At 39.8% G+C, this 27,248-nt stretch overlaps 1 protein-coding gene across 4 annotated transcripts in view; it reads right to left on the bottom strand.

The window, feature by feature from the left end:
- The window catches only part of TBC1D1 (TBC1 (tre-2/USP6, BUB2, cdc16) domain family, member 1), a 111,843-nt gene that overhangs the window by 60,661 nt on the left and 23,934 nt on the right, over window positions 1-27,248 (bottom strand). For 2 of the 4 annotated variants that reach the window (XM_010574435.1, XM_010574434.1), the window contains exons 2-4: window positions 5,782-6,027; window positions 5,494-5,727; window positions 2,435-2,524 (exon numbers count right to left, since the gene is read on the bottom strand). In XM_010574435.1, coding sequence (XP_010572737.1) covers window positions 2,435-2,524; window positions 5,494-5,727; window positions 5,782-6,027 — 570 coding nt within the window. Of the gene's footprint in view, window positions 1-2,434; window positions 2,525-5,493; window positions 6,028-27,248 lie in introns of all 4 variants that reach the window. The other 2 variants (XM_010574432.1, XM_010574433.1) reach the window with 1 other exon arrangement.

Raw genomic sequence — 27,248 nt, 5'->3', positions numbered from 1 at the left:
CATGGTTTAGTGGTCATGGTTGATGGTTGGACTCGATGATCTTGAAGGTCTTTTCCAACCTAAATGATTCTATGATTCTATGTTGTGTTATCATTTGAAATACTAACAATAAACCTTCAGAGCATGCCAGCTGAATGAAGAAAAATAATTTTACGTGTATCAAGACACCTGGTTTGTTGGAGTCTGACAATTACACATAGATAACAAAGGCTTTATTACACAAACATCAGGCACTAATACGCCATGAGAACAAAAAGATCAGAAGGACATTCTAATGATGCAAAGCCTGCAGCTTCTCCAACTCTAGCTTCATTGGATGTCCAGGCTAAGCATTTCAGGAGGCAGCTATGTGATTAAAGCAAGAACAGGCTGATGCAACCTGCTGACTCTCTCCCTCCATCATCCACATCAGAGATGTGTACAGAATGCGCTGAGCCCCCTCTCTAACTTTTCTCCTGAAAACCAAACTGCTACGGTGGAAGGAGCCATCTGAGATCATGGCCCTGCCCACAAAACTGCAAGGCACCAGGAGCTGGTAAATGCTCTTAGCTATTTCAGATTAGCTAATTCAGATACCATCCAGAACCACATACTTCTTTCTGCCATTATGATATCTCACTGACAGATTGGACATTCTGGAAATTAAGTACTGATTCTGATCTCCCTTATAATTTAAATCCAGTGCCTTCAAAAAAAGATTATTAAAGTTCTTGTATGATCAAGATGAGTCCATGAGATTGTTCCGTCTTCTGAAATGTGCATACTTGGGGGGAAAAGCTCTCTGTACCCCAATACCAATATTTGCCCAACTGACATAACATCTGCCCTGTAGCACATTCTTCAGACAGGAGGGGAGAATTCAATCAGAATCTCACTCCTACTGCTCCAAGGAGCACAACCATCTGCTGACCTTCAGGGCAAGTCAAAAAGTCTACCTAACTAGTTCCTGCCTAAGGAGACGTCCTAAGGGAACATAGGGATAAAGATTTTTCTGTGATCAAGGAGTTCTCTTCAAAGCTCTTGATCTGACAGCATGCAAACCACTTACATCTACTCTGAAATTTTCAGAATAGGTACCTGTATGTCTAGTGATGAAAGCTATCCTCATTAAATTAAAAAACAAAGTCACTTATAGAAAAAAAAAACCAACCACCAAACCAATCCAAAAAAGCTAGAAGCAAATAACAGCAAATCATATTCCCTATATTTAAAAATGGGTAAATAAACCAATTTAAGTTTATTTATACAATTATAGTTCAAATTATTTTCTCAGATGTTTAAACCAAAATGATTTGTAACAGGTTTTAAAGGAATTATGTGATCTGAGGACTCTATCCTAATTTAATGAATTAAATTCAATTTCCCCATTAACTTAAACTGAATCAAATCTGGTACACAGACAAACTAAATACAAATAAAGCCCTGCAGGACAGAAAATGGCTAGTGAAAGACAAATCCCTGCATCCTGACACCGGTTAGTTAACAAAAGCAACTGGTCTATGAAATGTCTTTATGATCAGTCATTTCAGTCTGCAGGTTGATATTTGAGCAACTCTCACAGAAGAGTCCTCCATTCCTGTACACAGGACCCGCCAACAGTTAGTGCAGCTCACCATACAGGAGTGCTGTAATCGCCCGAGCTGCCCCATGTCCTTGATGTGACGGTGACTATTCTGCCCTCACACCACTGAGCCGCTGCAGTAGCTGAGCGTGAATCACATGCCTGTGTAACCTACGCAACGCCACTATTGCATCTTCGCACATGGAAGTTGCACCTCTTTCAAAACATCACCACTTGAAATAAGTCATTAGATAAATTGCACCCTCACCTAATCCATGCAAAATCAAAGTCAGAGCCATGAAAATGAGAGGCAGAAGGACAGGGAAGCAAACTCTGTGACATAAAGAACAGGGATTAATGTGAATGAGGAGGCTGTAAAACATGCTTACCCTCAGTGCATCACACACACTACCTCTGTGTGGCAGAGGGTTGTTTCCTTTTACACACATGCAACTTATACTCTAGAAAAAAACGTATTTTTGAAGTATTTTTCAGATAACTCTTACATATCATTTTTCTCCTTTCATTATCACTTCTTGAAAAATATGGCTCAGAGAACTCCAGATTTGCACAACTGTGAATCATGCACACTGAAATCTCAAACCAGAGCTGACCAGGGTGTTCCTTCTAGCTTGTATTATTCATCCACCACACACAGAAGTGAGTCTTTATCTCAGAAATTACAATGCAAAGCATGAGAAAAGAATGATGGTTTCACAAAATTACTGATTAACTAGCAACTTGTCAATAGCAATTACTGAAACTGCTGGGGTGAGAATCTATTCGAAATGCTAGGAGAGAGGAGAACAGGAGCATTCACAAGTGGAGAATATTTAAACAAAAAAAGAGAGAAAGAATACACTGCAATCTTACCTGAGAACAAAAGGATATTTCTTTAAAGCTTTTTTCAATTGCTACTTTTTTTGTGTCAGGACTGATAAGGTAAACTTCAGACTGGCCAATCTAAAAAGAGCAAAATAAATAGCAAGATGATAACAAGTAACATTACACTTCCTTTTGTCTTGCTATAAAAATGTTTCCTGGACATAAATCTCAAATTTTTTTCCTACCTATATATTTAGACCAATTAGTGCACTATTATCAGAGAAACAGAGAATACTGAAACAACATTGATTTGGCACTCAGAGCTCTGCACATTACCAAATTGAGATTTAGTTTCACATTTGAGACAAGAGACTGAGAATGGTGTTTAATTAGATGAGAGTAATATTATACCACAAGTAACTTACTTTGCATTGAGAAAATACACTCACATTCCCTTTTCGTATTTTCTGGAGTCTTGGCAGAACACATTCCCAAAAGCCACTTAATGAAATTGTCCTACAATTCAAACCCAAGTGTGTACCTCTACCTGTATTCCACCTAATTATTTTTTAGGGGTTTATTTATTTAAGACACACATAGCATTTAATTTAAAGGCTCTAACTCAAACTATACAAATGAGCTTACTGGAGAATATTTTCTAACTTAATTTAATCTTTAGGCCATTTGTACAGCAGTGACCCAAAAGCTGAAGCTAACTTTTGATGGGCTAAGGGCATTTTTAAGGTGCAACTATTGTTTTCAATTTTTCAGCTTCTGGCAACATCTTTGTAACATTTTAGCAGATAAAATTCAAATTTCTCATAGCTTCTAGCACATCAGGAAGTCTACTAAGGACAAGTCTCATATCAGATTTTAGGGAAGATGGGTGGAATCTGGATCCATTCATGAGCATGACTTAGACAAACCTGCTGAAGCTTCGACCACTACCAAATCCCAAAAGACACACATAAAAACATCAGCAGCACCAATATACCTATAATTTCTTAAGGAAGGGGCAAGGGGAGAATCCTGAATGTGAATGGATCAAGTGAGATGTGCCACTTCTGTGTGTCTAAGAATGGTCCTGTGCATTCACCTTCTACCTCTTCGTTCCCTCCCTGCAGCGAGAGGCTCCTTAGCTCAGTCCCACATACTCCTTTCACACTTGGTCCCAGGGCAGCAGGGATCATTTGAAGCCAGCTGAACAAGGGGAGAAAAAAAAACCCCAATACATGCATTTCTCCCCATCCAGCCAAAATACAGCCAGGAGAAAAGCCTAAAAATAAAAAAAAAAACAAATCCCAAGAAATTGGCTAGGAAAGCAATTCTTCAGGAAGAGATACCAAAATCAGGACTGTCTGAACCAGGTGAGGAGAGTCAGCAGATAACCCATTTGAATATTTTTCACACCTCATACACGAACCAACCTCTGCTGCAGTCCTGGTGAAAATCCAAGAACTTTAACTGAGAAAATACAAACAAATTTTTTCCTCTGGATATAAAGTTACTTTTAAGCATTTCATGTGTAGCCACACAGAAATTGATGAGCAAAGGTGAAGACCTGCACACGTTGCATACACACCCTTCTTCAGAACCTGCTAAACACAGGGGATGGCTAACCAACAAACTCAGCTCTGCCACGAGCTGCTAGTTTGTGGATACCAGAGGCACAAACCACAGTTACTCCACTTCCTTATATTCAGCTGAATTTAGACTGGCTGAATGGCAAAAGAATAAAACTGTGCACACTAAACAATATTTTCCCAGGCAAAAAGGAACCCAAGAGAGAAAGCCAGATCAGCAGAGCCCCACAATTTGGAAATGAGCCTGTCAGCAGGCGACTGACATTATATTCAGGTTGAAGCTGCATTTGTCTTTGAGAACTATTGCATCTATTTAATATAAATTAAAAATGCACTCACTGGAGTAAGAGGATCTGGACCTAAGCAGTCCATCTATAATCTCCCTATCTCTAAAATATGTGCCATGAATTAATAATGGAGTCAGGATTTGTTTAAAAATCAGGCATTATTACAAAGGGCATCTATATTTTCTGTGTGAAATACGTGCTCAGGGGAAGAAGATAAACATGGAATTGTTTTTACTGGGGCACAGAATTTCTCTCCACCTTCTTCCACTTCTCTCTCTGATGCCAGCCTGCCACGGCTAAACAGAAGTTTTAAATCAGTTTTAAAACTACACCTCTTTCTGTGTGTTACTTTTTACAGACAGAACAGTTTGACAATCCTTCTTAAAGCAGCACTTCTCTTTCCCCCCTCCAAAAAAACTGCTGTAACTGCACCTACTCCACTCTGTTACTGCCCTTCAAAACTCCCAGCCCCAACAGCAGCTGACAGATCCAAGATGACCTTATGATAGCCAGCCATTGCAGTATCAGCTCCAGGTTTGCCTTATGTTCATAAGATACAAGATATATAAAATATGTTACATAACTTACCTATCATGAGGATTATAAGAGGAACAAATAACACATCCTTACTTGTTTCTCAGGTCTTGAAAAACACTTTTGCTGCTCACCTATCAAGGCAAAGGCATTGCTAGCCACACAAAAGCAGGACAGGAGTGGAGGCCAGTGTGGAGTAGCCTAGGAAGTTACTATACTACTCCATCATTACACAGACGTGTTGGCAGCAGCAACACCTTCATGAATTACACTGCTTACGATAAGACATAAAGTCTACTAGCCCCCAGTCATGGTTTGGTCCTCCTGCTCTTGTTACAGGTAACTCATTCACCTGGAAATTTATTTCTGCTGTTACTAGTTAGTGTAATTGTACATACCATTCTGCAGTTGCGTAACTGCCTACTAACTTGCTGTAGCTTTCTAAAAGCTGTCTTTAGAAGCCCAATGTTTCAGGTTGTGGTGTTTTAAACTATTTAATATAAACTTATTTTGACTCCGTAAGACAATTTAGACTGACTGGTAATGCTTTCCAGAGAAATAGGCAAGTTTAAGTTAAGCTCTGGTAATTGCAATTAAGTTATTAAAGAAGTAACTGCCATCTGTCAGAACATCTGCCTTGGTGTTTGCCATTCCAAACTCTAAGATGTGAAAACGCCACCAAGACCTGCAAATCTTGCTTTACCGTAAACAACATTGTCCGGTTTTCTGCAATGTCTGTTGGCTGCACAACACTGTGTCCATAGATAAGTTGACTTTTTAGGTTCAGTGAAATTGCATCTTCTTCAAAAGACCTGACAAAGCTGTTACTTCTATGGCTTCCCTCTTGCAAATCCTTCTTAAAAGCAAAGGAACGAAGCCCAGGCTGAGAAAAGGATTTCCTAATCGGCCTTTTCTCCTCCTCTTCACTGACCAAGGGCTGGAACACAGACCGCAATTTGTTGCTGAAAGAGAAGCCTCCGAAGTTATTGGCAGTTTCATGTTGTTGGGATGAGGAGTTGAAATCTGATTTTTTTGTACAACTTGCACGATTAAATTTCTCAATGCATTCATCTATGAGTGCTGGAGGTGCATTTTTATGTGCTACTGTCACCCGTCCACAGAACAACACCTCAAACTTTTTGGCAAAAGGGTCTTCAACATCTGAGAGATTATTCTGAAACTCTTCTTGACGAGCGATTTTTCCAGCTTGTCGAATAGAGCTTATAATCTCAGGCACCTACAGGAGGGGAAAAAAAAAAAATACACATTAGTATCTGGTAATTTACGACAAACAAGCTGCAACACTAAGAGGTGCTCCCTGCTGTTATTTTTCTGGAATGGCTAATTTGGTTTTGTTTTCTGCAAGACCAGTTGAAGTGATCTTGTATTTGTCCAACAGACATCTTACAAAAGTTAAACACTGACTAGATGAATTGCTCATTTGTCTCCCTGCAAGGAGTTCACCATAAACAACACTTTGTCAAAAGAGCTTTGTCTTTTGTAATGTTCTGTGTTTTCAGTAAAACTTTTGCACCTGAAGGAACCAATATAATGTGACAAATTCAAACTCAAAATGAAAGATAAAAATACTTCAGAAAGCATAAGAGAAGCCACAGACTAATTAATGGGGAAAGTTATTTAATCTCTGTTATTTTTCACTCCCTTCTCTTACTCAAGCATTCATGTCATGTAGATTAATGAGTCTCTTGCAAATTTGCTTTCACCATCATAATAGCATATTACATTGTTATGGCAGTTTGAGGCTTTTTTAAACTGTAAATAGCTGTGTTTTTTAAAGAAACATATTCATTATTTTAGATTGTCATCTAGGATGGTAGAACAAAAATGAACTTCTCAAACAATATTACTTCCACATACAGTATCACTTGCAGGGCATCTGTATGAGACAGCAGTCTGCTACAGCCCACAGATGTAATTATAAACAAAACTCAAACTGCCATCTGATATGTTTTAAGTAACAGTAAATGGTAACAGCTTCTGATATGGTTATAAGGTAAATACATAACATGCATATGCTATCTGCTAAACTGCTGCGAGGCTCATGCTTGGTTACATCCCACTGCTTTGACTGGCCTAGGAGATTAAGGTTGTTCTGCAGCCTGTGCTGCTGCCATAATGACAAATGCAGGGCCACCATCTATGATTGCAACAGATAATTCTGCTGACTTTTTAATTTCCCCAAATTACTTTTGAGAAAAATCCATGCTAAGTGTGCCAGATCTCTGACAAAACAAATTTCCTCTGTCAAGCACCAGTTGGAGCTTGCTTAGTTACAAGTATTTGGTTGCGGATAGTACAGAAAGAAGTCTGGGAGCAGCAGACTAAAACAGCAGCCCAGAACCATCTGCTGTATGAGAAAAGGCATCCCTAAAACTAAAGAATGCTTCGGAGACATGACCTCTGTCTTTTTCAGACATTTCTATGGTTATCTAACGCTTAAGCATAATGCAATAATGTACATAAACCAATGCAGGAAACAGCAAAGGACTTAAAAAAAAAAAAAAGGGTTGAACAGTGAAAACTGAATGGTTATATTCTGGGTGCTCATAAAGACCTCAGTAGGATTCTTTTTACAGACAATGAAACACAGATACATAGATATGGATGGACGGATGGATAGATATATAGATATACATACACACACATACAGCCAGTGGATTTAAAACAATAAGTAACAGATTACAAAATAAACAAGACTACTCAGGAAGCATTACTTCACCCTCAAGCGCAAGGCATGAGTCATCAGCTAATCACTCAGCAAAGACAACTGGGGAGAGGTAAGAAAAGCAGGGTCATGACTTCCAAAGTCTGTTCTCAGCTATGTCACGAACCAGTCAGAAAGCCTTGGGGTTGGGCAGCTTTGTGCCTAACTTCTCAATCATATACAAGAAGAACATAACAGTATAATGAATCTTTATTACTTCAGACGGTATGCATTTGCTCCACAGTGAGCTCAAGGTTCACCTCAGTTTTATTTACCTAATACTCCTTCAAAGAACCAATTTTTAGTCACGTAACATATCAGGATGACAGTGAAACATAAAACTTTATTCTACCCATACTTCAAGCTGCAACTGCTCTAGCATTTTCTAATAAACACATTTTACTTTTGTGAGAGCGTCTGGACTCACCAGCCATAGGCAATTTTACTTCTGAGTTGCCCAGAATACAGGCAGAGACCTACGATCCCACCTCTGCTTTTGCTGAGGCTGCAGAGGTGACAGCAAAGGTATTTTGTGGAAAACACTCCCTTTGTTAAAGCCAGGAACATCAGCTCTCACCCAGGCAAAGAGTGCCACTGTCTCAGCCGGGGTTAAGCTCCCCCAGCACCACACATTTCCAGCAGTGCAGGTGCTGCAAGGGTTATAGATGAGCTAAAGCGCAGACAAGGCATTAGGGATCCATCACAGAAATGCGGTTACTGAATTTGATTTCTTAAATATTTTTTGTTATCAAACACCTTGGACATTGACAAAATTGCTATTTAGCAGTAGCTGGACTTTACATACAGACAGTAGTTAAAGACATTACATCACACAGAATGAGTTTGCAGTAGTTAATAAACTTCATGTTTGAGGAGACCTAGCGGGCCTGTTGATGAAAACCAAGGGGAGTATTTATTATTTATTTTCACACATGTTAAGGCTTGAATTATGTCATTTATAAGTAACAGCTGGCTTCCATGCTACACTTACTGAAAAACACTGACAACTCTGTTTCTGCTTATAAACCTAAAAAAATTCACAGCCTGTTAATATCATTTTATTACTTCTGATTAGGCAATTGATGCAGTATTACTCTAGCAGAAGGACCAAATCACCACCTCGCTTTCCTGTGACCCTTATGTATGTTAAATATTGATCTCTTTTCATTAGTAAAGACAAGATGCCGTGATGAATGAGAAAAAAACCCACAACACATATTTCTGTGGAATTGTTCTTGGCCTGATCAAGATTTGGGCTCTTTTCATCTACCTGTACCCTTCCAGACCTTTTATGCAAGTATCTAGAAACGAAGAATTCACACACTTCTGTGTGTCCTCTGACCCTGGCTCCCTCAGCAAACAGACTTGGATGCTGAGTACATGAAGATCAAGTAAACATTAGTTCAAAAAAAAAAAAACAAAAACCCAAACAAACAAAAACCTGTGTAATGTAAATAACTATATAGATATATTATTATTTCAATAATTTGAAATAATTAACAATGCAGGCTTTATGTTGGCAAATGTTTATTAACCACAGCTGGAATTTTTCCAGATTAAGCAGCATGCCACTGGGTGAACAGTAACCACATCTCTTGCAAACCTCCAGCAATTAATTAAGATGTAAACTAAATCAGGATTTATGGCTCTACAATTTGTATCAAAAAGCAGCAAGGATCAAGTTGCTCCTGAATTAAGTTAATGTTGCTTGGAGTTTCTTAAAGGTTGTGGGGTTCTTTCTGAACATAAGAAAACATCTTTTTTATTGTAAGGGCGGCCACACGCTGGCACAGGTTGCCCAGAGAGGTTGCAGAGACTCCGTCCTTGTAGATACATGAACTCTGACTGGACACAGCCCTGAGCAATCTGCTCTAGGTGACCCTGCTTTCAGCAGGGGGCTGAACTAGACGATCTCCAGAAGTCCCATCCTACCTCAGCTTGGTGACTTAGATACCAACATCTCCTATACAGACCTTTAGGTAATTGTGTCTACTCATCTGAACTTGCTAAGACAGCGGGGAGGACTGTTGCACACATGTACAATTTCTTCCTGCCGCACAAATTCTCTTTTCTAGCATACTTCTATTCCTAAGTGTTTTCTGACTTCTCAGTATAAACATGTAATTAGTGGATAAATATTATTTCTATAATCAGAAAAAAACTGCTGATGACCTAAAATTATTTCCCTAAACCCACAAAACTAAGTATAGAACAACAGTGTAAGCAACGATGAAACTTTACTAAACGCAGAACATTACCTTCTCATCACTCACTCTGGGCCAAACAGGACTGGGGAACAGAAGACACAACTGAAATGTATTAGGAAACATTTTTGCATTTAGAGTGCCTGAATTAGATACAGAAAAAGATGTATCTATAAGCATTAAAACTAACACTGGTCTGTTATGATTATTTTTTTTAAGTATACCATGTTATTTCTGCTATGATGAGAATGTTTATTTTGCAGAGACAAAGCAGGGAATTGAAACACTGAGTATTCTTGTGAGTTGACTTTTGGGTAATCAAGCAAAACACAAACCAACACCTAGAACTTCCTAATGCATGTCAGTCTGTTACCAAATCATGAAAGAAGGCAGTAATTTAAGCACGCACAGGTTTGCTGCATCTGAAGAACAAGGAACAGCTCTTTCCCTTCACCAAAAGAGAAATTGCAGTTGCATTTTTTCCCCATGCTACCAGAAGTCACCCTGTAAGTTTACATACAAGCATGCAGTAAGATGTCAATGTTTTTAGCCTGTCAGTGGATTTGAGAGTAAGAAACTATTTTAATGAAAAAAGCCCAGTAACAGCTGAATGCAACAGCTGCCTTTTGGTAAACAAGACCAGACTAAAAAAAGATTCCCTGTTTCTTTAATACACAGTAGGTAGGAAAGCAAAGCATGCCACAGAAAAAGAACTGTTAACACATCAACTAGCCAGGACTAGGAAAACAAAAGCAAAAAAAGAAGTGTGATGATTATGATTTTAGGTGCTATTCAGTGTTTATACATACAGTATAAACCTACCAGTTTATACCTACCAGTCCCTTCATAAGGGTTCAGGTCAGTGAAGGGCTCAAGCACAGGCTTAACTATTTCAAGGGAGTAGGTGGTTTTGTTTAATACAAGACTGACCTGTGTTGTCAGGAACTGGTCTTATACAACAGACTCCATAAATTCTTTGACACTGAAAACCATCAGGGTCAGATCTTGAGTTGAACCTCGGAAGGTCTCACACCACCCTGGCTGGAATAGAGCCTTACAAATCTTTCACAGAGCTCTTGAAAAAAGTAGATGTTATGATTAAGTGAGTTTTGCCTACCTACTCAAGTATGAGAAGACATCTGAATTATTTTTAAGTGCTTTTACTTGCCTTTTTTTCTGACCATAGCAGGCTCAATAAAATATGTCAAGAAGTCTAACATACTGTTTGCTGTTAATACCTTTCCTTCTCTATTTTACAAGAGTGCTGCTACAGGAAAAATAGGGTCTGCAGCTATGTATCTTGGGAGAAGCCATCTAGTTGTATCAGAGCAGACAGCAATATTTTTGTCACCCATAAAGTATTTATAATCATGGAATACTTTTTTGAGACATAAACAACATATATAAAAAGATGATACAGCAAAGTAATTATATGCATTTTAAAAGACTGCATAAAATCTTTGATTTCGGTAGTTTGATGTGTACTAAAAAGCAGTTGGTCTGTTTTCAGCACACTTCTAGCAAAACAGCTGTGCAGTAATAAAACAGATCAATGCTTCCTGACCTCATCATTCCTTAAACCCACGCTAGCAGTCAACTGACTTTTTTGAACAGTTTTCTCCACTCAATGGATTTAAAGTTTGGCATTTTTAGATCTAAAGCATTTTAATTTATAGATTTCACTGGTTTTTTGGGTTTGGGTTTTTTTGGTTTTTTGGTTTTTTTTTTTAAATCAAGATACTGCACAATTTCTCCTTTCAGAATCATAGAATAATTTAATTTGGATGTGCACTCTGACAGTGCAGACCACCACATAAAGCAAGGCAAACTTTCCAGTTAGATCCAACTTCAAACTTAGATGAGATGCTGGGGGCCTCATCCAGCTGAGTTCCAAGTAACCCCAATGACAAGGACCCCACAATCTCCTCTTCCCCACAGGAAGCCTACAGCTGCCAGAAAAAGAAGGGTAAAACACCATCAGCTGAGATTCTTTTGTGAGAGGTCCCGCCCCCTAGTTTAACTAAAGAATGAACTAAAAACTTCTAGCACAACACCACAGGCTTTAGTCTCTCACTGAAGTAAAAAAAGAAGTTTTAAAAGTGACAGATTTTCCTTATTCCTCAGCGTTAGTAGAAATTCAAGGTAGAAAAGAGTAACAAACTTTTCAAGTTAATTTCCATTTCAGTGAAAGACCTTTTATATTCAGATCTTATCTCAACTATCTTTACAGGTTTTTTTCTTCTATTATCTTGCTTGCTCTACAGCCTCCTACACCTCACTTTTCCCAGTCCTTAGCTTCAATTCTCATTTTCCAGATTTTCACCTCCTGACTCCTAATCAACAGTTCTATGGAGTACTTCAATTATTAGCTTTCTTCCTTTGCTACTTTTTGACTTTTATGCCTCTCACAAAGCCACTTTCAAACCAAGATTTAATTCAGAAAGAGAAGCAGAAATTTTATAGTTCCTCCAGTCCCTGTATGACGACCATCTTTTGCAATGTCCCATCAGTCTTTCTGTGCATAATGAATGCACCACAGGTAAAGCCAAAGTGAGATTCTTACCAACAGCTCCCTAAGTACTTAAGATCAGCGGGTACACAGAGAGACAGTTCACCTTTGCTCCATGACTTCATGCCTCAATCCATGATCCAAAACTTTTCTGCTGTATCCTCACTGCTCATAAAACAACTGAACTGTGCCACTCTCACCAGCTTCACCATCCACGCATGTCAGTCTAGCTCATTTCTCTCTATAGGACCTAAAAGGCACCATGTGTCTCATTTGACTGGGGAACTTGTGGATATCTTTTCAGGAAGAAGAACAAGTCAGAGCACAACCAGACAGCTGGGAGGGGTAGCCAGGCTAGCAGCCAGCAGGGCTAACCACACCACAGGTGTGCTGCTCTGGAAGGACTGTGAAACCAGACCTGCAAAGGCAAGACAGAGATGTAGTTTCAACCTTGATAAGGGAAAGCTCAATGGCTGAATAGTATCACCACAGACCTATGAAAGGAAGAACAATCACATGCATGTCTACTTGTGGGCACAGTTTGCTTAGTTAGGTTTGAATGGGCATTATACAGAGAATGGGATAAGTGAAGGTGATGGGGCTAAGGCTCTAATTTTGCAGGGACATATGTAAGAAGCTGATGAACAAGAGTGCACTAAAATTCAAAGAATATTCTGTCTGGGGCAGAGGAGAGTCATCTGTTTAAATCCAGTTCTTTTTGACTTGGAGCATGGTGGACGAGTGACACTAGCATCCTCCAAGATGACTCTGACACAGTGAGCACAGAGAGTGGAGCTCCACATAGCCAACACATACTCTTACAGTTTACACATTATCATAAAAAGCCATAAAGGTGACTAGACTTCTCACATAGGTTAAGTGCTGCCTCCAGAAGATTGCTAAGTAATGCAGATTGATGCCACAAGTATGTATGCCACTTTCACAGCATCACATTCCTTTTAATATTACAGACAAATCTCAGCTTGAGAACCTTCCTCATTACTCCTCAGCGAGATGGAAGAAGTTACACTTTTTGCAAAGTCATGTGAGTTGGAGAGCACTCCATGCAATTTTAAGAGGCACAAAAAGGTTTTCTTTCCTTCCTGAAAAAACAGTATTTGCAAAATCTGTTTATAGATTATTGTAAACAAGTTCAGAAATAGAATATAATTGTACTTGGTGTTCTAGTGAAGTTGGACTGCTGTATTTTGTGGTGGTGCTTCCTCTCTGAGAGATGCATCGTGTTGCTGATACACTTCAAGGTTTTCTTTCACATGCTCTCAAGACATACCTTACTTGAAGCCCAAAATACAACAAAACCTGGCTACTCTCCATAAATAAACCACCATGTCTCAGATTGCTGCTTACTTTTGGACCCCTCCCCATGCAAATGCATGATCCAAAAACAAACCGCAGCTGACGGAAGGCCCCTGCGGGCTTTTAGTGGACCTCCGAACGCAACAGCACCTGACTGGCTCTGAAAGGGGTATTCCTACTGTCATGGTTTAACCCCAGCCAGCAACTAAGCACCACGCAGCCGCTCATTCACTTCCCCCCCACCCAGAGGGATGGGGGAGAAAATCGGGAAAAGAAGTAAAACTCGTGGGTGGAGATAAGAATGGTTTAATAGAACAGAAAAGAAGAAATTAATAATGATAACACTAATAAAATGAGAGCAGTAATAATAAAAGGATTGGAATATACAAATTATGCACAGTGCAATTGCTCACCACTCGCCAATTGACACCCAGTTAATTCCTGAGCAGCGATCCACCCCCCAGGCCAACTCCTTCCAGTTTCTATACTGGCCATGACATCACATGGTATGGAATACCCCTTTGGCCAGTTTGGGTCAGCTGCCCTGGCTGTGTCCCCTCCCAACTTCTTGTGCCCCTCCAGCCTTCTTACTGGCTGGGCATGAGAAGCTGAAAAATCCTTGACTCTAGTCTAAACACTACCAAGCAACAACTGAAAACATCAGTGTTATCAACATTCTTCTCAAACTGAACCCAAAACATAACACTATACCAGGTACTAGGAAGACAATTAACTCTATCCCAGCTGAAACCAGGACAGTTCACTAATTCATTTTTTGCCAGCCCCCTTCTGTCCTTATGACACAAAGCATTTCTTTTCATCTTGTACTGCTTCATGAGCTCCTCCATTCAGTACCATAAACTTTCAAGCAACAAATGTGAAATAAAGCAAGTCGACAGATATTTCAAATAGATTAACATCTTCATAGTGTTATCTTCATTTTTTGTTTCAAAGTTTTCTTTTCACAAAATTTCACAAATGAAAACAGCACTTGAAGACATAACAGTAGTTGCTGGTCATACCTGCAGGATTCCTGGCTCACATTTTACAAGATGACTGTTGAACAAGGAGGGAATACCCGCTGTAAAGTAATAGCTAGAAACACCTGTGCTCATTCATTATCAACAGAGATTAAATCATTTTTTTTGGGGGGGGGGGGGGAGTAAAACTGAAAGCAGCCCCCTTCACAGGGTTGAAATGGGCCTGGGGCCGAGTTGGAGGCTATGAGGTAGGAAACAGAAGGAAGCCTATTATTAGATAGTTATAAATGGAAAAAGACAGCAATGGCATTTGAAAGCTTTCAGGACAAGGGGGTTTTTTCCTTGTTTTGTTTTTTTGGGGGGGGGTGTCGTTTGTGGTTTTGTTTGGGTTTTTTTAACTGAAAGGCAGTAATAGGATTTAAAACAGAAAATAAATTACTAAGAACATTTGGGGGAAAAAAGTTATTTATCAGATTAACTTCCATTTGTACAATGGGAGACAGGCTCTCTCCCAGTCTCCTTTGCTCTCAGGCTTCTGTGACAGTTATCAAACTTGCTACAACTGCAAAACAGGGTCTAGCAAAACAGAAGTGAATATAACTTCTTTTAAAATGATATAAAGCCTGAAATTGGATATCGCTAAAAAGGACAGAACAACTCCAAACAAGAAGGGAAGAAAACTCCATTTGCGATCTGTGTCCTTGTTACAACTGAAGTTATTTCTGATATAACCTTCCTAGACAGCTGATCCCCTTCCCCACAAAAAAAAAAATTTTTGAGGTTTTCACAGGGTGGGGGGAATAATCCTATCAATGTTTTTGATTGACATGATGTACGAAGTTAGCTCTGCCTGCAGTAGAATAAAACACTATCTCTCTTACTCTCACAACACAGTAAAACTTCCTGGGGAAAGGGACAGCCCCACGGTCCTTCTCCCTAGAACTGCTGGCGGGGGCAGGGGGACAGATGACGTTTTTCACCGGAAGAATCTTACTCAAACATTAAACTTATAAAGGCCCCAAGCAAACTGGACTGCAGAAGCTGATCACCTTTTTCCAGCATTCTGCCTGACTGCTATAAAATGCTGATAAACTCATTTGCTTGTGGATGAGCCCATATTTGCTGCTTTGTCATGTAGTAGTAGATTTCAGCTGCCTCAGGTCAACTCACAGAAGAACAGGATGGGAAAGTAATGGTTAAACATCCCATGAAAACTACCCTGACTTCTGCTTAAGAAAAGCAGTTATTTAGTTCACCAGTTTTAGTCCTTTTTGGGTGTAAAACAAATGGTTTTTCATGTCTAGGGGCTTTTTGAGTTATGGTAGTTTTTTTCCTAAGGTAGGCCTTCTAGCGATGGCTTCTCATCAGAAGGTCTAATGGGATTATTCCAACTTGTCAATTAACTACATACTTCTATGAAATCCACACCTGTAGTTGATATTAGTTTGTATTCATACTTTTTTCCTAAAATACGTTGTAAACCACCCAAAATAACAATGTATTTATTTCTGAAAATTAACTTCCTTTGAACATAAGGTGTTTGCCAGCTTTTGATTCCTACATGAACAGTCATCCTAGGAATACTGACACATTTTATGGTACTGACATAGGTTAATTTAAAGTTTTATAAAGTTAAAGTTTAATGCTACTGATTGTTACCAGGCATTCCTAATGTACAGTGCATTCAATATAATGGAAGGGGAGGAAGAACAATACACCTGAAGAGCCTTCAACTTCTAGCAAAACCCTTATTACATAAGAAGCATATAGGGAAATTGTTAACAGCCTATAGAATTAGACTGTACTTTGAAACAAATGACTCGCAGAAAGCTTACTGACCTCCTGTGATTCACTATGGATTATTTACACTAAAACATTTATCATGTGATTTGAATTAAAACTATTGAGCTTTTTGTGAAGAAATTTAGCTACAATAGAATAGGTCGTGTTTTAACTCTCTTGGAAACAGTTGCTAAACTGTTATCAAGGACAGCGCAAAACTCATTGCTTTCCTTAGGATATTTTGCATTTGCTGGAAGCTATCACTGCAATGTTGTTGGGCAGAAAAGGGAAGAGCAAGCTGTTTACTCAAGATCCCCTCCATTAAGATATAGCCAGATCACACTGGGGAATTGCCAATTTTTCCTCCAAAGAGTCAAGGATCGTTGTCCTAAAGTCAATCCTTCCAATTCTTGCTGATGATAGACGAATTAGACCCTGCTTCCCTGCTGTTAAGAGATAAAGCTCTCTTAAAATTTTACAGTAGGTGAAAAGTTCGACTTCTCTGTATTCTGTATTCTATTCTTCCTCTCAAATCTTGCAAGAAAAAAGAAAGAGCTTGGAAAAAGATGTTTTTGTAGAGTGGTTGTTCCATAAATCTTTACATCAGCTGTCTCTGAAAGTCACTGTAAGAGACCCAGTATGTCTGCACTAAGTACATAAGCGTGCTAGAAAAGTGAAGAGAGAAAGGAAAAACAGATGGGATACTAGATATCTGAAAAAGTTATTTAACAATGTATTCAGAGGACGATGATCAGTGTGGAAAACACACTGTTCGCTTACGGACTGCCTGCAAGACAGCGTTTCACTGCAAATGCCGTCATGGACGGTAGGAAAGCATCAGCTGCAGAGCAGGGTTATAGACTAACTATCCTATGTCTGGCAGACCTGCAATACCATCCTACACAGCACTACTTCACTTGTCTGTGCTTTTGGTCATCTTAACCAGTTCTCATTTCTTCAATAAATGTTGGCATCTTCATTGGCTGTTCTCTCATTACTTTAACTCTTACAGGGCAACCAAGCATGCTCCTTGTGTTGACAGTCAATAGTGAATTTGCATGTCCTAACACAAAACCCAAGATGTCACTATCCTTTTCAGATAAAGCTGCACATTCAGTCCTAAATAGAGAAGAGTTGTCATAACATAGGTAAAAGGCACCATCAATACAAATGGAGCTATGGGATCACTCCTGAAAGCCATCTCAGAGCCAAGCCAAGGTGCCATGCTAGAAATACCTAAGAACAAGAAGCCAGAAGAGAAGTTTTAGCCGTGCCTCCAGATTATGAAAATGCCATGATGGTTCTCCCTTCTGACAAAAATTCTCATGTTTATGTCCTGTACCAAATTCACTACAGACCTTCAATGGCAGATCTCTAGATCTGCAGCCTGTGCCAACAACTTTATTTTGGTCATCTCAGTTCAGCACTATTACCTGGCCTATGCAGGTGCTGCTTAATTGATCTCAGAAGCAGTGCTCATCTAGGAAAACCCTAGTAACTAAAGACTAACAGCTGAAATTCATCCTTCTGTTCCTTCCCCATTAGCCATACTACAGTCTTATCAACAATTCTATAAAGCTGCAGTCAGATCATTCACATGCATCATGTGGTTTATTTAAATAAATGCCATAATAACAGCAACCAGTATCCAAGTCCTACATGATGCCTGACAGGAGTTTGGAAATACTAATGATGCAACTGATGAACAACAAGACAAGAAATTCAAGGAACTTCATTAATTTAAGTCTCAGTCTCAAATTTCTTCTTATTCCTCTGTAAGAAAGCAATCCAGGAAAGAAAAGAAAAAAAAAAAAATCACAGCATGGAAAAGACAGTGCCAGACTGCTTGAAAATGGAAGTTAGTCTCAAGAATCTTGAGATATTTGCTAAAATAGTAATGATGCTCTTCCATCACTACAGAGCAAGCTAGCTGTACCAATGGGAAACAAAAAATTAGAAATCACCAAACAGACCTAGCCTCAGAGCCTTTCCAAATGAAGCGTCTGCATGATAGTACAAAATATGGAGAAATGTAATCAGTTAAAAAAAGATTCCAGTAAGAGTGTATACGAAGACTTTCAATAACACATCGGCCCATGATCATGAGCATTTCTGGAGCTCCTACCATTTATTTGTATTACCACTTAATAAATATCAAATTTGATCCACATCGTACTTTATTCAGCCACAAATTATAACAATACAAACACAAAAATTCAGAATCTGTTCTCTTTTCAGTGTTATGAAATTGCTATTTTAAGCCTACTCAGGCTCTTCCAACAGTAAATATTCCGTTATTCCTTTTTGTTCTTCCACTCTCCCCCACAAGTTAAGGCTGGGTTTCTTTAGATAATGGTAAATCAGACTGACAACTACCAAACACTAAATTGCAGCTAAGCTGGACAATTCACACTGTCACACCCCTTTCCCAGTGACTGAATTCTGACCTTCACAATATTTCTGAAGTATTCCATATTTAAACCCTTACTTGCCGAGGAAACCCAAAAGGGAGTGGTGAGTATTCAACATTTCTAAAACACAGATGTCACAGAATTACAGGATCTTCACAAGAAGCTGGAGGGGGATACAAGGATGATGCTCTATGGGAGACACTAACAGACTAGCTGAAGGAAAAAAAAGATTACAAGAAAAGACTCCTTTTAAAGCCAGCTTTCCCCCCCCCCCCCCCCCCAAATTATGTCAGCACTAGGGACTGCTGGTATTTCAGCCACACCTACTATACAAGTAGACTGGGCCTTTTTGTATTGTTTTTTTAAACATATGTGAAAGCATTACTGAATCTTTAGAAATGACAGAGAAAAAGTGCTGTCTGAATTATAACAACCTACAATAAATAAATCTGTATATGATTCTGCACTTCATAAGCAAAACATAGCATCAGCTCCATGAACTGTGTTCGCATATAAAAGAACATTTTTCTTAAGTCTACAAAAGTCAGCCTCTGATGACTGTATGTCAAATGGAAGTGTCAATCACTTCCACAGAACACTAAATCCTACAGGTTATATTCCAGCTGGACTTACCCAAAATCTGAAATTCCACACGTATTTTTGGTTCAGATTCTGGGTAACTCCCATGAGAGTTTTAAAGACAGGCCTCTTGTACATAATCGTCTAAAACTCCAAAGCACTTCTACAAATCTCCTTTTCCATGGTTTGCATTTGAGGGGACTGGAAGCTATAAAAAGGTCCAAAGAAACAAAACCAGCATGAAACATTTAGTGTTAACCATCCAAATTTCCATGACAACAGCTTCAGTGAGCTCACCTCATTGGTACTATAGCAGCAGACCAACGGTCCAGTACACGTAGAGAGGCAACTGTTAAAATCTAATAAAAGTAAGGTATTGGGTTACAGAGCTCTTTGAAATAAACACACAAAACCCCCAAAATGTTTGATTGAAAAAGAAAGGGGCTGTTTAGTTTAGCTCAGCTTTGCCATTTTCAGTAGCTGGGAGTGTGCCTTTGTAACTATGCACAAGTAGTCTCTTCTCCCCAAACCTGCAATTTCACAGATTATCTGTACCTGAAAATCCTGTCTGGTTACTGCATATCAAAGGTTCCCCCGGAAAAAACATATGTTTTTGATTACAGTGACAATGCTGTAAAGGTACAAAGAGAAGCATCCATATGTCCAAAGACAGCAACTTGTGAGGTGGGAAGAAGCTTCCAGCTGTTTCACCCAAGATGAATTTTTGTTTTGTTTTTTTAAATGTGACCATCAACATGTGTGCTTACATGCACACTGCCCTGAGAATGGAAGGCAATACATGTTTCTACTATCTCTTCACAGTGCTTCAGTTAGTGACAGACAGTACTCTAGCTCACAGAAACTCTGGACAACCTCTTCAGGCCTGAAATTCTCACAAAGCAGTAGCCAAAAAGTTAACATCCCAATTAAAAAAAAAAAAAAAAAAAAAAAATCCTCTGAGGGGCCCCCATTCCTTGCATCAGGGACAGCTACTGGAAAACTGTGCGTATGCTGTTTTTCCAGCTTCTCTAACTGGATTCTCAAGTATTATGTAGGTACAACTACTTCACTATTTTAATTTGGACCAGGAACATGTTTGAGAGTGGATTATCCCAATCTACTTCTTGTGTGATGGACTGCATTGTGGAGCTGTCTCGAAGTGCCTGAACTGACATCCATTTAAATAGAACTTAACCTTCATTTTGTGATGCATTTCACTGCAAACAGGCATTCAGTTCACAGCACCAAATTGGGGCTAGTCCAAAGTAAAACCCACTTCCCTGAACCAGGTACACAAGCCGTCCTCGGCACCAGCTGTTTCCCTTAAACAATCTGTTACTGTATGCTACTTGCTAACATAGATGCAACCTACAGGTGATTTCATCCAGGCTAATAACTGCAGCTTTCACACACCTGGCCAGCTGATCCAGGAATACTGGCCTGGCCTTTCAGGAACTTGCAGATAGAAAAGAAAAAGAGGTAGCAGAAATCCAGTTGCTACGCTCTAGTCCACCTCCACACAGTAAAAGTGCCTGAACCTCTCTCTTGCTTCTCAGTCAGCAAACTGTGTTTTTCAGAAAGACTTTACTTTCAATCTCTCCTATTAAAATTTTATATTTATGCATTCGTTAATCTCATGATTTGTTATTGTAACTTGATTAAAAAGTAAGAATAACTGAAAACAATTCAGATACAAGTCAGTACAAATAACTCAGTAATAAAACCAATACACAGTGGTTAATGACATTCCTTGCCTCAGCTTCTGCTCTCTGAGTTCCAGCTGCTCTTCCCAGCTCTACTACCTCACTTCCCCATGCAAATTACTAAGCAAGCTCCTATTTGGGCATGTCTCTTAACATATTTCATATATCTTTACTGATACATAAAATACTAACAAAACCAACGCTGAGATTTTTTTTTTCCTCAGTCACTGCCATCCATGAGTATTTCAGCTTGAACAGTTGAGCTGTAAAGGCTTCTAATTTAAAAAAAAAAAAATTATAGCCAAGCTGTAATTCAATTAACAGTGTTTCTGTTGAAGATTTACTTGCTAAGTCACTAGCCAGCCATACAAAACCTCAGCTCCTTCAACCTTAAGAAGTCTTTTAAACCATTTTACTTTAAAATCTTAAGTATTTACTAGCTGGCACAGTAAAAATGTTCCAACATCCTCTTAAAGCAGAGGTTTCTCAGAAATGCTGCAGCTTCTATATTCAGGATGATGGGAAATTACAAACTGGAATTATCTTACAGCTCTGAGCTGATCTCTGGAGAAAGAGGTGCTTTGCCCAACTTTTTCCTTAAAGGTATTTCCACTTGGGGAACCCAGAGCCAAACTGCTGCTTTTGTGTTCTCAGAAACACCTCTAGTGCACAGAAAAGACTGTTTCATTATAGTGGCCTTCCAAAAAAGCAGGCTATGATGTGAAATAGTATTTTAGATGATCAAATGTAAAGCAAATAAAGTTAAACATTGGTGCGTTATAGATATAGATACGGCAAAACCCCAAACAAACCCTTAGTTGTACTGCCTATCTCTGATGGGACCTGGAGTTTCCCTGATCCTGCAGGATTTACTAATATTTTTGCTATTGGTTTGGCCCAAAACATGTTAACCACATGAAGACAGCTAATAGCACCAATTTCCAGAGAGCTTTTCAGCAAAGGAAAGCAAACAGTTTTTGACTGAAGCCTAAAAGTTCTGTTTTGAATTGCAGAAGGCAGGACTTGTACAAACCAGCAAGCTCAGCTACCTTGTTGGGCTTGGCTTGTTGTGAAATCTGAAGGTCAACGTGAACCCGAAAGTAGATACTCATAAGAAATTCATTCAGAAAGGCATAAATGATTAAAGAGAAAAACCTTGGTAAGCTGCAATCTACATGGCCAGGAATTTCACTATGGAAAGCCCTACTTCTTACTAAGCACCCGTAATGTACCTTACAAATGCAGAGGACATTGCCTTACTACATCTGCCCACCCATATAAAAGCCATGCGAGCCAGACTCTATTCCGGCCCTCTCCCATCAAATCAGGGACATCTAAGCAGAGCGGGTGCAATTCAGGCCTGGTGTGCAGAAAAAGAAATGGAAGGATGAAGAATAAAAGCGAAGAGGTCCAAAGTGAATGTAACTGCTGAGTAACAGAGGGGTTTAACCACAGGACTGACTTCATTTCAAATGCGGAGCGCATATTCCTCAGTCATCGCCCAGACCCCCGCGGGGGAAGGTGGGAAGTGACTGGCATACAGAAAACAGCGCATTTGAACTGCTTGGCATTTTGTGATAATCTACATTTATCTGAAAGCTGTCAATTGGTAACAACATTTTTCCCCCAGTATAAACTGACCTGGAGAAACACACTGAGCAGCAACATAGTGTTCTCTGACAGGGGCATTGTGTGAACTCAGACACGAAAACCCAGCTCCGGCAGAAATCTGAACTTTCTCTTTGCTGCATTGCTGGCATCCGGCCTGGGAGACAAACGAGGGTCTGTCCCTCCAGCCCTACCCGCAGCATCAATGGCTTCAAGGAGATTCTTCCACAAGTGAAACTGCGGCATTTGAGCCTTCCCTCCCCAGTGATTCCCAATTCTTCCCCAACACTAGTTCTCTATTAACTCTCTGATTCTTGATAGTATCCAAGTATTCAAATTCATTTACAAAAAAAGAGTTTTCAGGGGTAAACGCACTAGCACAAACAAGGGTTGCACCATAACCGTTTATTCACCTCCCCAAATAATTTACCATCTTAGAAGTAAAATGGGCTTAAAAGAAAGACAGGCTTAATAAACTTCTAAGTTTATTGGGTTTTAGACAGTGTTAAAATGCCTGGTTATGAGGGCTCCTTAAGAGACCAAACCTCAGTTTGTTTGGCTAAAATGCAAGTCATTCACTGAGGGATTAAAGACACCCCAAGGTGCTCAACTTTGCTGGAAGCTGTGGGGAACAAAGGAAAGAGGCACAGTCAGCGCAGCTGGGACAAAACTTCCTCATAAGTGAGTGTGATATACCCTAAAACAGACCAGCAAAAAAGCTAGGATCACCCTTTCAAAACACTCTTAAAAAGGAAAAAAAGGAGGGGGGATTTCTTGGGCTTCCTGATTTTCAGTCTCTTATTCCCTCTCATTCTCTTCCAGAAGGCAAACTAATTTCATTTGTAACTTCTGACCTAAACTAAGAAGTAGATTGTTACTCCCATACGTTGTCCCCCAGAGGTCTCCTAGGCACACTATTATTTAGAAAATAGTAGAAATAACGGCAAAACATCAGCAAGATCCAATTCTAACACGGCATATTAAGCTATATTAGGATTCCAAGAAAAATAAGTGATGTTTCATGGCACAAGCCAAGTAACCAAGCCTTGCTCTGCTGAATAGCATAGAAACTTTCTTTCTTGACGCCTTGAGAGCTTCCCAAACTGAAGAAAGCTCACAGACAATTCTGACTCAGTAGTCCTTGGAAAAAAACCCAACCACCTACTTCTTGCTTTGCTATTGGGAATTTCAGAGCATCTATCGTGAATATGCCCTAAAATCTGATCTTCAGAGCAGAAGAAATCCAGACGATCGGCTCCTCAGTCCAAGGTCCAAGATTAGCCAAGCAAGCTGGAGAGAGCTACATTATAAACCCGCCCTTTTCTGCCACTGCTGGTGGCCCATTCTTGGTGGGTCCTCGGTCTGCAGCAAGAAACCCTGCTGCTCTCAGTTCCCCTCAGGAGGGAAGTGGGAACATCCCCTTCCCACCTGCTGTCCTGCAGGTTGGAGACAGCTGACCAGGGTTGATTGATCCATACCAGGAAAATCATTATAGAAGAAACCTTGATTTAAATTAGGTAAAATGCAAAGCAAGGTTCCATTAGTTATTTTCTTCACTGGTTCCTTGTTGGTTTATAATGCTTTAGACAAAATAAGCTGAAGCTAAACATGGCTTTTATATTATATACAGAACTCTTTTTCTGTAACTAGAAAGACTCACTACATACAAATTGCTTAACTAGCTGAGAATCTGAGGACAAATTTACTCAAACTATCTATACAATTTATTACACCAAGAACGGTTTCTTACTTTCTATTTCTTCAGCAATCAATTCTTTAATTCTAGTTTCTGTCAAGCTGCTTCTGAATAGAAACTTGCATTATAAAATGAAGTCAATTGTAGACAACTAACACTAAACTTGTTGGTTGTTTTTTTTCACTTAAAGCTGTATTAAATATGATGGAAACAAAAATAATATTACTCTTAACAATTATCACTGTACGATTATGTCCTACTAATGAATTAATGGTGTGCAAGTACACCATAAATCAGTAAAAATCTGCATATCTATTTTTTTTATTTACAGACTGAAAGCTTTGATGTTTTTTGACTCCAAAATTATTTCTTTACTTTTAGTAACAGTTATTGCAGTGAACTGAACTGAATATAGATTAAAATATCTCTGTGTATCTACAAAAGTGACTGTATTGTCTACCCACAACAGTACAAAGTTAGTTTACACTTTCAACAAACTATGTTTTAAGGTGCTTAGTCAAAGGTTTCCCTGAAGTCAGTTGTCTGACTTTGTAAAACCATGCAGGAAAAACAGGTATAACTATTCTTTTTTATTTAAATAATTTTAGGAGACTAAAACAAGTCAGTACTTAAGAATCCATTATCCACCAAGTTGTCATTCAAGTAGTTTAGCCAGCATCCATATGGTCAATGTGGGCAACACCAACCCACATAAGACTCAAGCAGGGCTTTATCGTCCAGCCCAGAAGGGGCCCCATGACCTGGCCTGGCAGCACTGCAAAACTCATCCCCAAGGAGCCTGTGTATAGGTAGGAGACAAGCTGGGTAAAACAGCACACAAAAATCTGTAATGAAGACATATTAAAAGGTAATGTTTGCACAAACACTAGGGACCAATTTTATAGCATATGGGAGTAAATTACTTCACTTGTAAGTACCTGCAGGCCTGGGGACTTGCACGGTGACACTAAGCACTTATGTTACTGGATAGGGGGGTTACTCAATCTTAAGTAATAGATGCAGGGGGAAAGCTTTGTTTTGAGGGGGGCAGTTTCCTCTGCTCCACATCCTGCAGTCATTCCCCGTTCTGGAACGGGCCACCATCTTATAAAAACTGGAAAGGCTTGCATTTGTGTTGAAAGCCTACAGCAGTAGTTCCTACATTTTTACTGATCAGGTTTTGGCAGGCAGGAAAGCTTTCTCTGTTAACAAGCCTCATTTTATATTTCTAAATACACTGCTTTGCTTTCCCTCCCAAATTAGCGCTGATGATTAACAGTCATTAAAAGAATAAAACTAAACACTTGCGAGGAACCAGCGTCACAATGATTAGTTCTGAAAGCCAAGAAAGCACTCCTGAAAGCAGTTACAAGTGTGTTTCTGCAAAAGCTTCTGTTACTCTCTCTAAAAACATGGCCAACTCTGTGCACTACAGGTTCTGCCTTGTACCTCTTCCAAGACTAACTTCTCTCTGACTAGCTGCTTTGTCCAGCTCACAAGTGAACAATGAGGGGGGGAAACAGGCCACCCCTTGGTGGCATCCCTAAAGTATTTACTCAACAGCATCACTCAATTTTGACAGCAGTCACCTGTATGAGACTAACTGGCATGTTTCTAAGAGTTGGCATGGATATCAGCCAGTATCATTCCTTCGGATAATATAGCAAATCAGGTCTTACATCACCCTCAAGACAGACGCACAGTGATGATAGGAAAGGGAACTACTTCAACAAACACTCCACCTGGTAGCTCTTTAAACAGAGAAAAAAACCCAAGTGAAAACAGGAAAGGATATTTTTCAGGGCATGGCTAAAATTAAACCAGCCCCTTTTAAGACAGAATAGGGCAAATCCCTCTGAGAATCTGAACGAAGGCAACACAGTCACACACCAAGCACTTCCCTCTTACTATCTTCCCAGGGTGGGTATTTCACCTGTTACATATTCAGGGAGAGGGATGTATAATAGTGATTAAGCAACTCACCATTTACACCTGGCAAAACAGAAAGAAGAACCAGGTTTTATGTGGTCTGCTTAGTGGATTAGGCTGCCTGCTAAACTAAATTTTTTCCCCCAGCTAACTCCTCCAAGTAACCCCCAATTCTTGCCTGTCAAACTGCTGTTTCACCCACTTGTCCTCTTCTATGCTTTCTACCGTTCGTAGTAACGGAACACCATTTACAGCTCATTTTAAAATCAGAATGACTGTTACTTTGGAAAAAAAACCAAACTTTTTTGAAACACCAGCTCAAAAATACATTCTAGATTTCTTTAACCATCTCCACTGCTCTGCATCCATACGTAGTTTCACAGTTACAGTGGAAAATCCTACTGAAGCCCTAGACACACAGATGTAGAAGCTAGCACGACACGTGCATTGTCATACTTAAACAAGTAAGTGTCCCGTTAAAAGCTAACTTATTGTTCTTCATAAATCCAGAGTATGACCAAAAAAACAGGAAAAAAGTCCAAAACAAACAGTGGGAGTGCTGTTACACATTCTCCAGAGCACACAAGAAGCGTTAGACTTGAGCAGGCAGTAAGACCACACCTTCCGTGCAGTTTTAATTACAGCTCTCCCCTTCCACGGTTCCGCAGCAAGGTACAACAGCCGTCCAGAACCGCAGCTTCGTTTTTAACCCCTCAACCCCAGCCACAAGCTTGCCCTTGCTGTTCACTTTGAGCGCTTCTCCTCTTCCCTGGCTGAACAATACAGCAGGGCTCTGCTCCCTCCCTGGAGGCGGCTGCCTTGCCTCGGAATTAGACGCGAGCATCGGCCGACTCCGAGGCTGGGCTTTATTTCCCGAGAACGCAGGGCGCGGCGCGGCGCCTACCTTAGCCACCCAGCTGAACAATGGTGACATCCTACGAGCTCCGGCGCGGCGGCCGGCGGCGATCCCCGGCTCCGGCCGCTCCTCTCCGCCTCTCCCCGCTGCCTCCCGGCT

The sequence above is a fragment of the Haliaeetus leucocephalus genome, unplaced genomic scaffold, assembly GCF_000737465.1.
Source record: "Haliaeetus leucocephalus isolate CR32 unplaced genomic scaffold, Haliaeetus_leucocephalus-4.0 Scaffold439, whole genome shotgun sequence".
In the NCBI taxonomy this organism is placed as follows: domain Eukaryota; kingdom Metazoa; phylum Chordata; class Aves; order Accipitriformes; family Accipitridae; genus Haliaeetus; species Haliaeetus leucocephalus.
This window is presented reverse-complemented; position numbering and strand designations above follow the sequence as displayed.